We start from the raw sequence: 14,851 nt of genomic DNA on the forward strand, positions 1-14,851 counted from the left end.
ACGTGACATTGATGTGGTAGAGAAAAACATTTCAACCGATAACATCCCCCTTATCTGTTAATCTTTTCATATTTTCCACCTCTTTCTCTTTTTGTTTTTTTTTTTTTTTGCTTTTTTTCTCCAGTACTGGGAACCGAACTCACGACCTTGTGCTTGCCAGGCAGGCGCTTTGCCGCTGAGCTAAATCCCCAGCCCCTCTCTTTCTTTTTTTGGATTGAATTCTGGATAATTTCTTTGGCTCAATGATTTATATTTATTGCTGCTTTTGCTTGAAAGAATGTGAGCAAATGAATTTAATATAACATCCTTTGTTATGGTGTTACAGGAACAAATTTCAAGATAAAAGCTTTGAAATATGTAATGATTATAAATATATAGTTTATAAATTACATTTGTAAAAGCAGCAGCTGGAGGTGTAGCTCAGTGATAGAAGGCTTGCATACGCCCTGGGTTTAATCCTGGCACTGCAAAAAAAAAATTTAATTTTTTCCTTTCCTCTTTTCTGTCTCCGGGGATTGACCCAGGGTTTCATGCTAGGCAAGTGTTCTATCACTGAGCTACACCCTCAGCCCCTTAAATACTTCCGATAAATAAATGAATTTGAGCAAACTGTAGTGAATTAATATTTGAAGGTAATTATATGTTTCCTTTCAGGTTTCCTGATACAAAATTAACACTAATTAAATATTTTAGTTTGTATAAAAGTGAAACTGAACACTTCACAATGTAGACATTCTAAATTTCCTAAGTTGATGTCATGGATCAAGTAACATCACTACACCAATAGTGTAAGAACACAAAATGTAAAGTAATTTAGATAAAGTTATAATCCAGATGTTTTTAAAGGGGCTTTTATCTTATAAAATTATTATACTAGTATTATTGATTTTAAGGACCAAATATGTAATTAAAGTTTTAATTTTTCTGGTCCTCACTGGGAGAATCAGACAAATAGATTTATAAAAGTCCAAATGCGTTTGAGAAGTACTATGAAATGAACCAAGTGCTTGTTTGAGAAGGGCTGGTCAGAAAACTCACTAGTAGAGGCTATTTGAAAAGTAAGACAGTGAAGGGGAGAGCCATACCTGTCAGTACGATGAGCGGCAGCAAGGAGGCCAGCGTGGCTGAAGCAAAAGGAGCGGGAAAACGCCTTTGGTGGAGCTGCTCAAGCGGGGCCTCCGAGGGGCTTCCGCGGGTGGGAGGGAACCCATTTCAGTCTTTAGTGATGAAAAACACTGAACATACATACATCAGAGATAACAGCAGTAACTAAGTCACTGGATGGAGTATTTGCATCAGAGAGACGACCTGGTCTGACTTAATATCATCACTCTAGTTACTGTGTATAAAATAAACTAAAAGGCTGCATGGGCAGAAGCAGAGACATGGGTTAAGAAGCTGGCACAAAAATTCCATGGAGAAATGGCCGTGCTGAGAGGTAGGGGGCAGTGGAGGGCTCTGCATGTATTTCTGAGTGTGGCACCTGTGTATTAGGTCTGGGGTGTTGGAGTGATGTCCAAGTGATTGACATATTTGGCTCCGGTAACTCGAAGAATAGAGCTTCCGTTGAGATGAAATGACTGTAGGATTAAGGCTTTGGTGAAAGCATCATAAGCTCAACTTGGAACATGTCAAATTCACTGTGCCTCCAAGACATCCGAGGGGAAGCATCAAGGATACCGTCTTCCGCACGGACTGGGCGTATGTATAGCTGGCCTGACTTTGAGCAATAACAAGAAATGAGAAAACATTGTAATTAATAGTTTACCCACTATTTTTTCTTTACATTCTCTTCCAAGGATGTCCTATGGACAATTATTTTTCATGATGGTATTACTGTACTACAATTTGACAAGTTATTTTTTGACTCCTGTTAAAAAAACATTTCTCGTATTGCTAGACAGGCAAAACATCTGTTTTTCGATCTGCATTTTGATACACAGGTAGTACTTGAAAACTCGAGAGAACACCTCACCCCATACAAAGGTGGCCGAAGGATAAGCTAAGCGGCTGCACTTTCCCCTCCAATGCACTAGAGGGCGCGAAGGCAGCAGAGGCGCTGCTGCGCTTCGGTCCGGGGTTCCTTCCCCTTTCCTCTCCTCTCTCCTCCCGCTTGTCCTTTACCCCGGAAGTGTTCTTCGGCGCTGGTAGCCGGCGTGACTTTTTGCGCTTGGTCCTGGTGCCGTGGGAACGCGGAGCAGCAGCAGTTCACGCCGTCGCTCTGGCCATGGGAGTGCTGGGGGCCGCCGCGGCCGTGGCTGTGGGCCAGCGGCCACTCTTTCGGGTCCCTGCAGCAGCGCTGGGCTGGCGGCGGAGGCAGGTACTGCTGCGCGGCGCGGCCGAGCCGGGGACCGTTCCCGGGACCTGGCGGTCCTCTCGCGGGGAGGGGGCGCCCCGTACCCGATGGTGGCTCGTAATCCGGGAGCGGCGTCTCGGTGCCCCGGGAGGTTGGGCGGGCCCGGGACTTGCCGCCTCGTGCACGGTGTGCGTTAAGGGAAGTGGCTTGGGTGAAGGTCAGGCGTAGAACCCAGTGCCCCGGGCCGAGCGGACAGTGGGCTGGCTGATCGCCCTGTCTCAGCCGACCCTGGGTCGTTTGGTTTGTGCTTAAGTCACGGTACTTTCCCTGGCGGTGAAAATTAGTGTAAAATTGAAGCTACAACTTGTGTTTCCTGTTAAATCGGTTTTTAGGATCTTTCTGATTTTATCACCTCCCGTGTGTATTTTCCAATTAACGACTTGGCCAAGGTTTCTGTCCCATTTTATTTTAATTAATTTTAAGGAACATTCTTGGCTTTCGTAATCTCTCCTATGGATACAGGAGTTGCAAGTTTAAAGCATTTGCCCTGCGTCTGGAGCCTTTCTCATGTCCATCAAGATTCTTCGGAGGAAAGTTAGCCACCATTCATTCGCATTTTAATTGCCTCCTGTCTCATGAAAACTGCACTGAATTGAGCTCTTCTGTGTTTCAGGTTCATTGGAAGTTCTGCCGGTGGTGTTCCTCAGGGATAATTCCTAATGAAAAAATACGAAATATTGGAATCTCAGCGCACATTGATTCTGGAAAAACGACATTAACAGAGCGGGTGCTTTACTACACCGGCAGAATCGCACAGATGCATGAGGTACACGTTCGTGGCTGATTCCAGGTTGATGAAAGCTTGATTTTAATTGTTTTGTAGGATGTGATGGAATACATTTCACAAAACCGGAACGAATAAAACAATGGTAACAGTGCTTCTTTGACCAAAGTCACATGCACAGGGTGGATAGGTGGTTGGTTTGAAATAGTCTGAGTAATCTTCTAGAGGCGATCACTGTTACTCTCCTGAGCAGATTGTCTTTTAGAAATGTTAAATCAGTATGGCATACCTTAAACAATTGTCAATATAATCTTCACCTGATATTAACGGTGGATAATTGCTTATAATATTAAATGGAAAATAGATTTAAATGATACATAGTATGAACTCAATCGTTAAAATGCATGTCAGAAAAAAATATTTCTAAAAACCCTGAAACTCTCCTGAAGGCATTACTATATCACTAACTTAACCCTTCAGTTCGAAACATTTCTCTGGATGAAGAGCATATTATTCAACCTTACAATTTAAAGGCTGCCTCTTTCCCACTCATGCCTCAGAAGCCACGTGGAGCACAGCTGGAGAAGATCTGTGCTCTGTCAGGGACTGACTTGAGGCTGGTGGGTAAGAATAGGGAGTGAGAGGGTACGGCGAATTCTAAGACCAGGGTGATGGCCCTGTTTTAATACTCCCTGAGGACAGCCCTGGACAAAACGTTGGTAATTAAGACAAGGCAAAGCCTATCCGTTACTGTGTCTATTTTTGTGAGGTGAAATGGTTTGATGATTCGTTTTGTCAGAACATGTGTAAGTGAAGTGTCTGTTTTGATTCCAGTTGAGCGAATATTTTTCTTGGGATGCAGGGACGGAGAAATCTGAACTGCTGTGTTTGTGTTTAGGTGAGAGGTAAGGATGGAGTGGGCGCTGTCATGGATTCCATGGAGCTGGAGAGACAGAGAGGGATCACTATTCAGTCAGCGGCTACCTATACCATGTGGAAAGACGTTAATATCAACATTATAGATACTCCTGGTGAGTTAGGGTCTTGGTTTTATCGTAACTCATTTTGGCAAAAGCAGGGTTACTTCTTTCTTCTGCTGTGACCCAGTTTCTGAGAAGAGGTAACAGTGAAAATCAGACGAAGAGGTAACAGTGAATTTCTATTAAGGTGGATGTGGGACCCAGAACACTTCATTTTTGTGTCGTTTCCTTGAAAAATAATGCAAATAAATGTAAGTAGGAAGGTTCTTTTTACATATTCCAGTTGACTTCAAAGTTGCTCATACCCTAATACTTTCTGGAACTGATTTTTTTGGACCTTGGACTTGTCGGTGGGTGAATGATACTCATGGGCAATCTACATTGTAATTAGAAGGTTTACTGAATTTGCAGAGCTACAAAAACTTGATAGTGTGTGTATTAAAAATTCAGACTGCTTTTTTAAACCTCACACACTGCTTTTCTCATTTAGGCCACGTGGACTTCACAATAGAAGTTGAGAGGGCCCTGAGAGTGTTGGACGGCGCCGTCCTTGTTCTCTGTGCTGTTGGTGGGGTGCAGTGCCAGACCATGACCGTCAATCGACAGATGAAGCGCTACAATGTTCCATTTGTAACTTTCGTTAACAAATTGGACCGAGTGGGCTCCAACCCAGCAAGGGCCCTCCAGCAAATGAGGTACTCAGTGTCCGGAAGGACAGGGAGGACGTGCTGATCTGGCCAGCAAACCTTACAGAGGGATCGTTAATTCAGTGTTATTAAATTTTATCCTTAAAGTTCTCCTTTTTACAAAAGCCTGTTTATGTAACTTAATAAGTGGAGCCACTGAGTTCAGTAGTTTGGCTTATGGTGCAGTTTCACCAGCTACTTTCTCTGTAAAGTAAAGAGAAGATGACTTAAATTCTGGGCAGTTTGAAGATGACTTCCGGCAGGAATCACAGTTTACACTGTTCGGCTATATTAGAGATGTTATAAGCCAGAGCAGATTCTAGAAAAACTTGCCATTTTATTTAGATGAACCTGGAGGATGTTTTTTGTTTTAACCTGTACTTGAGGGTTAATGAATGCTCTTAAGTATGCCCCAGAGACGAAATCTTCCTTTCAGAAGATACCGTATTTGCTAGGACAGCAGTAGCTCTTTCTTTCTGTACCAGATATAACCCAGTGGTGCTTACAGCGTTTTACATTTTGCACAGTGCATTTCACCTACCCTTTAAGAATTAGAGTGAGCTCTTGGTTCCCAGTTCAGTTTTTGTAGGTGTGCAAGGGTAGCTGTAGAGCTCTGCTCGAGTTTCACAGGGCAGAGCTGCTGGGTCTAGGCGGTGAAGGCTGTGGGAGGAGGTGAGGGAAGAGTGATACATTTGATGACAAAACAAAGAAAAAAACCAAAACAGATGGAAGAGATGTGTTTGAGAAAGGGAAAGTGCTGGTTTTCTTTTTTTCGTATTTGTAATATTTTCTTGGTAAAGTTAAACACTCTTTACCTTTTGCTTTTATTGTACTTGTGCTTGTCCACAGGTGACCTCTTTCCAAGTCAGCATTGAGTACTTTTTTTTTCTCCACTGCTCCATTCCTATTTTTCTGTTTTCTCTCTCTCTCTCTCTCTCTCTCTCTCTCTCTCTGTCTCTCTCTCTCTGTCTCTGTCTCTGTCTCTCTGTCTCTCTGTCTCTCTGTCTCTCTCTCGTCTCTTTTTGTCTTTTTGAGGCAGGGTCTGGCTATGAAGTTCAGGCTGGCCTGGAGCTCACTTTCTGGCCCAGGCTGGTCTCCAACAAAGAGCACTCCTCCTGCCTCAGCCTCTTGAGTGCTGGGATTACAGGCGTGCGCCATCACGCCCCTGTGTTCTCTCATTTTGTAACTCATCAAACATCATTTTGGGGGCTGGGGATTTAGCTGAGCGGCACAGCGCCTGCCTGGCAAGCGCAAGGTTGTGAGTTTGATTCCCGGCACCGGAGAAAAACCAAAAAGAAAACCATCATTTTGGAAATTCTGAATCTGGCCTCCATGTCTTAACTTTTCTATTGTTCTTTTCTACTTTTTCAGACATCTGTCTTCTCATTTTGCACGGGGCCGTAAGAATTCTTGAAGTTAATATTCTAGCTCATAAATTTGGAATTAGTCTGTCTCTCTTATTACTTAGCTTGTCTTTAAAAAAACTATAATTTTAAAATCTTTTACTGCAACACTTTTTAAACAGAGGTAATTCTCACATTTTTGAATTTTAGTTTCTTATCCTCTGGTGATTCCCTTCCTGAAGGTTAGTATTACTTCTTGTGTTCACATTTCTCTTGTAAGCTATTGGTTTCCTTTAAATAGTTAGTGATTCTTAGCTCTCACTCCGGAGTTACCTGTGGAGGTCTAAGTCTAGACTAAATGGCAGCTGGAGCATATTTCTACTGCACTGAGAGAGAATCGCCGCTGCTATGTGTAGTTTCCTTTGCGCCTCACTGAGGTACGGGCTGATGAAGAGGGTCTGACTTTGCAGCTCGTTCTAAGAGGTTTCGTATAAAAGCTCCGTCTTTGAAAGCTTCTAGTTTTATCAGTTGATCTGAGGATACGAATTGGACTTTGCTGTTCTGCTGTCCTTTAATTTCTTGGCCAGCCACCCACTGACTAGTTGTTCTTCTCCCTTCTGCTTCTGACCTGGCATAGTCAGGGGATCTGATGAGAACGTGTATTTTAGAGTTCATTTTATTGATGAAGTGGGGTTATATCTTCTTGTCCTTGGGTTTGGTTGTCAGTTTGTTCTCTGCTGCTTCGTATTTTCATTCTGACCTGGTACTGTGCTTTGCATGTCTACAAGGTCTGCCATTGATCTACTTTTATGTTTATCATTTCAAAAGGATTTTGAGAGAAGAAAAGAGATAAACTACTGTATTTTTATTTTTCAGGTCAAAACTAAATCATAATGCAGCATTTATGCAAATACCTATTGGCTTGGAGGGTAATTTTAAAGGTATTATAGATCTTATTGAGGAACGAGCCATATTTTTTGATGGAGACTTTGGGTAAGTGCTGAATATATATTATTAAAATTTTTTGTAAATAAAAGAGGAGAAGAGAGGTTGAAGGGAGAGGAGGGGATTGGGGAAAAAAGAAAAATCAACATATAATATGTACTAGTTCAGATTCCCTATGATGAATGTGATCATTATGTATATCTAAAACGTACCATTAAAATTAATTAAATAAAATTTTAAAAAACATCAAAGAGAAGGAAAGGATAATTTCTTTAAACTTTTTGAAATGTTCCTGGAAGAATATTCTCTACAGATGATTTTTTAAAAATACCTTTTATTATAGTTAGTCTCCTAGGATTTATTCTGAGAGCATGTTACGTTTTGGGTAACAGGTTCATGCCATATTGTGGCAGCCCGTGTTGACAGGAGGAGGCTTTCAGTTTAGACTAATAATGTAATCTGTCATTTTTCATTTGTTTCGTTTTTGTAAACATTGAGCATCATTATTTTTTCCCGGCTATTATAAAGATAGGAAGAAAATAGGGATTATAAATATTTCCTCTACCTATTTCATTAGGCAGACAAAGATTAAAAAGTTAATATGTAAAGCTAATTGTAGTTTAGGAAATTCAAGAAGAAAAGTGGTACCTTTTTGACATGCTATTTGTTCTGTCAATTTTTTGAGTGACTTCTGCATAGAAAAGTTATCAAATCTTAACATTCATAAAAATCACCTCCGAAATTCATTGAAACATCTGAGAGTCCACCTGCAAAGGTTCTGAGTCAGCAGGTATTGGGTGGGGGCTGGACTTTGTATTTCTAGAAGTTTCCATGTGTGCGTCATTGTTGAGTGACAGTGATCTCAGTGAGGGGAGTCATACATGACTCTTTGGTATGAGGAATTACCCAGTATCCGGCTGGTGTCTCCAGAGATACTTGCTGATGCCCTTGCTGTGCTGTGGAGTTGGATCGCGGGTCTGACAAGTTGGCACATGGGCACTGTGTCAGTGATTTGTAGAAGTTTTCTTACATGGCAGCTTGTGGACAGAGAAGGGTGGAGCTGGCCAGTGCATAAGGTGTTTCTCTCACGTTTGTGTGACTGAGTACTGACAGCCTTTATTTTTCACTCCTTAGAACATGAGACCGTCATTGTGGCTTTATGTATCTCCCTTATACACTGCCATGTCTCTAGCCTTTTGAACTTCCTGATCCATAATAGGAACTCAAAAAAAAAATTTTTTTTAAATGAATGAATGAATCCTCTTTCCAAGAATTACCAGGGCGCATATTTCTAAAGTAGACGCTCCTAAACAATTTTGTACATGAGAACACGTATGGAGCTTCTCGATGTACCTGCCTCCAGCCACAGACCACCTGGTGTATGTATTTGGAAAGGACTCCACATAAAAAGCTAAGGACCAGAATTATGGTAAATGGAAGTTCAGAGTTCAGGTGGGCTCTACACAGGTTGGTTTTGAACCTTATCTCTCCTGTGTACTAGTAGTTAACCTTGGGCAAGTTCCCGTGCTTGTTTAGTTTCCTCATTGGAAAACACAGATAATGGAGCCTCTTCCCATGAGGCCAGGACTGGTAGCTAAGTTAGTGCTCACTGCAGTATAAGCATTAAATGAATGAATTTGTAAAACTTGCGTGCTTTCTAATTGGGATGCAGTGAAAACGGTCCTGTAGCTACACTGAAAAGAAGTTTAGTCTTTGCCTTCGTTAATATTTTTCCAAGTCATTGTTTTGTCTTTATGTAACTATATTTTATAGCCTGTGTTCATTGTAGATATCTAGAATAGGACAATGTGGTTTGTATTAAATTGGGAAGGATTTTACATTAGATTATTTATCATTCTCTACTACAAAACTTTGCATGGAGAAAAATAGAATGTGATGTCCATTATAAGATTAAAGGTACTATTACTTTCCATTGTAGAGGACTGTTTGGAATGTGCTTCTGTTTACTAATAGTACAACCTTGAGCAAGTTAGTTTGTCTAAGTTTTTTTTTTTTTGGTCTTTTTGAGACGGTCTCACTGTGCAGCTCAGGCTGGCCTTGAGCTCACTTTGGAGCTCAGGCTGGTCTTGAACTCCCAAAGATCCTCCTGCCTCTGCCTCCTGCGTGCTGGAACTACAGGTGTGCATCACCATGCCCGGCTTGTTTAAATATTTTTCCCTTAAAGATATACATTAGTTTTGCCATTTAAGTGCAAATACATCAGAGTTCTTTCTTACCTGAATATTTTTTAGCTATTAATCATATCTTTTTCAGTGGTGCTTTATATTTCTAATTGAATATCTTTAGAGTATTAAAATAAAACATCTGTTTTTTTTTCAGTCAGATTATTCGGTATGGTGAAATTCCGGCCGAATTGAGGGCAGTGGCAGCTGACCACCGGCAGGAGCTGATTGAGTGTGTTGCCAATTCCGATGAGCAGCTTGGTGAACTGTTCCTAGAAGAAAAAATCCCTTCCATTTCTGACTTAAAGGCAGGTGCTCACACAATAAGTCTTACATGAGCAGAGTTTTTTGTGTGTGGCAAGGGGACATGATGCCTTTAGGGACTGGCTTTATTAATGATGTCTCAGTAAGTCTATTTGACATAATTGGCATCCCGGAAAAATACTTGACATGTCGTATTACTTTAAAAAAAAAAAAAAGTAGTGAGTTATTAATATCTTCAAATGAGGAAAGAATCATTTCTAAGAAAAAAAAAGAGAACATTAACCCATCAGCCTCTTAGGTATATTAAAAAGATAAATATAAAAAGTTACACTGGCGATTCCTGGTACCGGAAAAAAAAAACAAAAAAAAAAAAACCAAAACAAAACAAGTTACACTGGGTAGCTCAGTGGCACAGTGCCTGCCTGGCAAACTTAAGGTCCCGAGTGTGACTCTGGTACCAAAAAAGGAAAAAAAAAGTTACTCTGACTGGACAGGTTAAGAAATGATACTGTTAAATGGTTGCAGACTAAATGTTGGTAGTTACACTGCAGTAATGTTTGGAAACATAACGTAAAGCCTTACATATTCGTTTACTTGATTACTCATCACTGTAAAAATAAAGGGAAGATTCCTGCCTAAACCCTGTAATCAGTTTTCAGTAAACCTTGCACCAAAACAAGATATACAAATGGCCGATATATGAAGAGATGCTTAGCATTACTAATCTTTTAGGGAAATGCAAATCAAATTGTATTAAGAGGCGCCTTATGAAAAACAGACAGAAAACAACTAATGCTGACAAAGGTACGGAGAAGTTAGGACCCTTATGCGCTGTGGGTGGGAATGGCAGCGCAGCCACTATAGAAAATAATACGGCAGCTCCTCAGAAAATTCAGCGGGAAGCACGGAGTTGTACGCTGGAAGGAACGTCCACAAGCAAGAAGGGTCTCAAATAGTTGATTTAGTAGCACTTGTCACAGTAGACAAAAAAACGGAAACAACCCATGTGTTTATTAATGGATGAATGAATAAACAAAATGTGGTAGGTTATATAAAGGAGTTTTCTTTTACTTTAAAGAGAAAAGAACAAAAATAAAAACAGACAAAAACAAAACAACACAAAAACAATAAAAGCGATACAGAATCTGAAAACAAGATGATGGAAAATTAACAATGGTGGTTGTATTACATACTGTTATCTTCAAAGTAGTTGCTCAGGTAACCAGATATAGGCATGTAAGACTGATCAAACAATTAAACATTGATTTTGTAGCTCTAAAAAGAATAAAATTCTGATACATGCTACAACATGGATGAACTTTGAAGACATTCTAGTTTTTGAAAGGACAAATATTTTGTGATTCCATTTATATGAAGTACCTGCTATTGTCATAATTCATACAGACAGAAAGTAGAAGAGTGGTTTGCAGGGGATAGTGGAAGGTTTAATAGGGATCTATTTAAGTGGACATAGGATTTTATTTTCAGGTGATGCGAAAATTCACGTGGGTAGTGGTGATGATTGTACAACATTATGAATTAATGCCACCAAATGATACACTCAGAAATGGTTGAAATGGTAAATTTTTATCTTAGGTGTATTTTTACCACAAATAAAAAAGGGGAACTAGATGTTAATTTTCCCAAACCACTTGGTGCACCTAGAAATCAGGTAATTATTGTGTATAAGACATTTCACCTAAAGTGTTCATAGTAAATGAGACACAGGGAAAAATCCTGTTGCAGTTGAGAATGCTTGCTAACTTTTTTATTAACTTTTTTTTTTGTAAAGCAGGGTGTCACGCTGTAGTTCAGGCTGGTCTTGAACTCACCATGTAGCCCAGCCTAGCTGGAACTCATGGTGATTCTCCTGCCTCACCCTCCCTAGTGCTGGGATTACAGGCGTGCGCTGCCACGCCCGCTTTTTAACTGTTTAAACTGGGAGTGTATCTTATAATTTGAGTCCTTTCGTATTCTTAAAGCCCTTAGTACCTCGGCTCCCTAGTGAATAACGAACACATAGAGGAAGGTATAGGACTGACCCACAGTGTAGTAAGGCATCGCGTTCTGTGACTGAAGGGAGTGTGTCATTGTTCTCAAGGCGCTGTCCCCCAGGTTCAGTGGCTTGCTGAGAGGACACCCAAAGCTCAGTACACAGTCAGTCCTCATGGCTGTGCTTTATTCCACCGAAAAGACAGTTGATGAATAAACCTAGCAAATGGAAAACGCACGTGAGGTGAAGCTCAGCGGAAACTGCCTCTGGAGTTCTGTCCCGGGGGAGGCGCTCGGGACAGCTACGTCTTCCAGCAAGGAGGTGGGACTGCACCTTGAGCTGTTACCTACCCAGGGCAGCTCACTAAAAACTAAGTGCCTCAGGTTTTTATTGGCGCCTGGCCACATGGACACCTTCTGCCTCCCGTGTATCCGAAGTTGAGACTCCCAGTGGGAAAGCAGATGTTCAGCGCACACCACATGACACAAACAGCATAAGCACAGTGAGCCACTCGCCATTTCTGAGAACTGTGAGGCTTCTCCTAAAACCCACATGCCTGGGTACTAGCCAAGGGCCAGCCTGGTCGGCAGGCTTTTCTGTGGAAAGTTTCGGGCCTGCTGTGCCTTCTCTTTGCTGCGCAGGATACATGGAGATACTTTAGCTTCCATATTGTGGTTGGATGTATTATGGGGCCATGGTAAGGCAGTAGCTTTCAAGTGTGAAAGTGATTCTTATAAAAAGGGAGCGTGTTTAGAAAGCTGAGGCTTTTGAGGAGCTCTTTTAAGGACCATTTTAATTTTTCATTTTCTCCGTTTATCTCCCACCCTCTTGTGTCTGTCCTGTAAAGTGAGTGCGCTCAGATCCCTGCTTGCGTGTTGGGAAGAAGTGGAATAGTGTGCCCCAGTGGGCAGTGGTAGCCTAAGTGGTTAGTGACCTAGCAAAAGATAGTTTTAAGCAGTAATCACTTACTTGCCTTGCAGGCTTCCCCTTTTTCTGCCTTCTGTTTGTCCTCCTCAGCTCTTATCCTAGTTTAAATTGTGGTGCTGGTTAGAAATTGTGGGTATAAATATTGGGCTCCAAGCTTTTGGGGGTGACATGTTTTCTGTTTTTCCCGAGGCCTGAGAGGTAATTGTATGGGGACTACACATTTGTGCAGCGTCATGGCCGCAAACCTGTTGTTGGCCTCTTCCAGCTGTTACAGCGAAAGCTCCACCGTGTGCTTTCTGAGGCCTGCTTAAGCTTGCAGACCACATCGACAGAGCTTGCTGCAGGGTTGGTGTGGGACTAGAATCCTTGTTGTGGAGACTGCTGTTGTCATGTTCCTTGATTTATGAGTGATTTGTACTGTTTGGTTTCCTGGGTGTATGTTCTTTATAAAAGAAAAAAAATTAAATGTTTCTAATAGCTGGTGCTTTCATATGACTTAAACATTAAAAAGGGTGTGTTAAAAACTCCTCCAGTTGGGCATGGTAGCACACACCTGGAATCCCAGCACTCTGGAAGCTGAGGCAGAAGAATCAAGCTCCACCTGGGCAGCTTAGTCTCAAAACAAAAAATACAAAATGGGGAAGTGATGTAGCTCAGTTGAAGGCCCCAAGTTCAGTCCCCAGTACCACAAAAACAAAACAATAAAAAATTTTGCTACTTTCTTTTCCCAACTGCCTAGTTCTCTGCCCTCGCCCTAAGACAGGTTATCACTGAACAGTTTCTGGTGTGTCCTTCCTGAGACTTAAAAAAAACATAAACCACTTTCCTTCTCTTTCACACAGTTATCAACATGCAGTTTGCGCTGTTCCAGGTGTCTGTTTTCTGGTATATACATACTGTTTTTGCTGGATTGAAAACTAGTGATTCTAAAGTATTGAAAGCAGTTGTGTACTAAATCACCTCCAGGCCCTGAAAAAGAAAATTACTTTTGTTTCCTTTGTATATTGGCTTCAAATTATTGGGACCTGATTTTAGTCTTCACTAGAGCTAGTACTCCAAAGAGCGTCACCTTATTTTATTCATGTGTTGGATTGTAATTAGCATGAAACACAAAATGTAATGTTGACATTAGTTAAGCGCTGATTTTCTTTCTTTTTTTTTAGCTTGCAATTCGAAGAGCTACTTTAAGTAGATCATTTACTCCTGTTTTTTTGGGAAGTGCCTTGAGGAACAAAGGAGTCCAGCCTCTTTTGGATGCTGTTTTAGAATACCTCCCGAATCCAGCTGAGGTCCAGAACTATGCTCTTCTCAATCAGGACAAGTGAGTCTCGGCAATTAAATCTTGGTTTATACAGAAGAAACACTTATGCAGTATGAAGGCTTTTAAGGATAGTTCTAGTATATGTTTCTCATAATTTAAAAAAATTGACCATTCTAGCTGTGTAACAATTTTGGTGTATAGAAAAATATTTACTATAACAATTCCTGTATCCTATTTTGTGAATTATGATTTGTTTTGCTCTCAGGGTGTATACCAGTAGAACATTTTCTCATTTGGAATCAGCTCTTTACAGTCATATTTTTTTCTTTAAAAAGCGTTAGGGAGCAATTTTTTTTTTTAAGTTCTTGCTATGCCCTCCTCCATGATGATTGGACTGGGTGCCTTTGCATTTTGCACTAAGCTACATCCCTAGCACTTTTTCATTTTAAAGTGTTTTGTTTTGCTTTAATTTTGTGAGTGGATGTCACTAAGTTGATAAGTTACCCAAGCTGGGCTCCAGTTTATGACCCTCCTACCTCAGCGTCCCAGAGGTCTGGGATGACAGGTTACTGCCATGCTCGGCTTTCTTTGTTTTGCCTACCAGACCACTTCTGTTTTTCAGTCTGCCCTTTCATAGTGGCTAAGCCCTTGGAATTTGTTTTCACGGGTCTCTTTCTACTTGTGTGTGAAAATATGTGTGTCACAGTAGTTAGCACACATATTTTTTTCTCAGGTGATACTCGCAGATATAACAGATTGATAGAAATATTCTGTTTCATAAATTGCTATTTTTTTTTATTTTTCAGTGACTCAAAAGAAAAAACCAAAATCCTAATGAACTCCAAAAGAGACAGTTCTCACCCATTTGTAGGCCTGGCCTTTAAACTGGAGGTAAGTTGCTTTCCAGTGTGTTCACTGGTGTTTGTACAATTATACCCCTTATGAAAATTTGGGAAATAGAAAAAGCAGAAAGAATGATAAAGAATTTCCAAATTGCTGACACTAAGGTGATAGTTTCTTGGTAGGAGATGCATTTTCTTCTTGTCTCTTCTCTTTGTTGTTTTAAAATATAAATTTTTACACAAATCATACTACCTATAAATTTTGTCCTGCTTTTTTCATTTACTATCATAATAGAGGTGGTCTATGTTTGCATAAATACTGTAGTTCAGACATTTTAAATTGAGGT

At 40.8% G+C, this 14,851-nt stretch overlaps 1 protein-coding gene across 1 annotated transcript in view; it reads left to right on the forward strand.

The window, feature by feature from the left end:
• Nucleotides 1-2,107: 2,107 nt before the first annotated feature.
• Gfm1 (G elongation factor, mitochondrial 1) overlaps nucleotides 2,108-14,851 on the forward strand; it is a 42,344-nt gene continuing 29,600 nt past the window's right edge. The window contains exons 1-8 of the mRNA XM_005393104.2: nucleotides 2,108-2,320; nucleotides 2,970-3,122; nucleotides 3,979-4,111; nucleotides 4,551-4,755; nucleotides 6,966-7,082; nucleotides 9,375-9,525; nucleotides 13,565-13,722; nucleotides 14,469-14,553. Of these exons, the coding sequence (XP_005393161.1) occupies nucleotides 2,228-2,320; nucleotides 2,970-3,122; nucleotides 3,979-4,111; nucleotides 4,551-4,755; nucleotides 6,966-7,082; nucleotides 9,375-9,525; nucleotides 13,565-13,722; nucleotides 14,469-14,553 (1,095 nt within the window). The 5' untranslated portion in view covers nucleotides 2,108-2,227. The remainder of the gene's footprint in view (nucleotides 2,321-2,969; nucleotides 3,123-3,978; nucleotides 4,112-4,550; nucleotides 4,756-6,965; nucleotides 7,083-9,374; nucleotides 9,526-13,564; nucleotides 13,723-14,468; nucleotides 14,554-14,851) is intronic.

Source organism: Chinchilla lanigera, unplaced genomic scaffold, assembly GCF_000276665.1.
Source record: "Chinchilla lanigera isolate Chin_1 unplaced genomic scaffold, ChiLan1.0 scaffold00047, whole genome shotgun sequence".
NCBI lineage: Eukaryota > Metazoa > Chordata > Mammalia > Rodentia > Chinchillidae > Chinchilla > Chinchilla lanigera.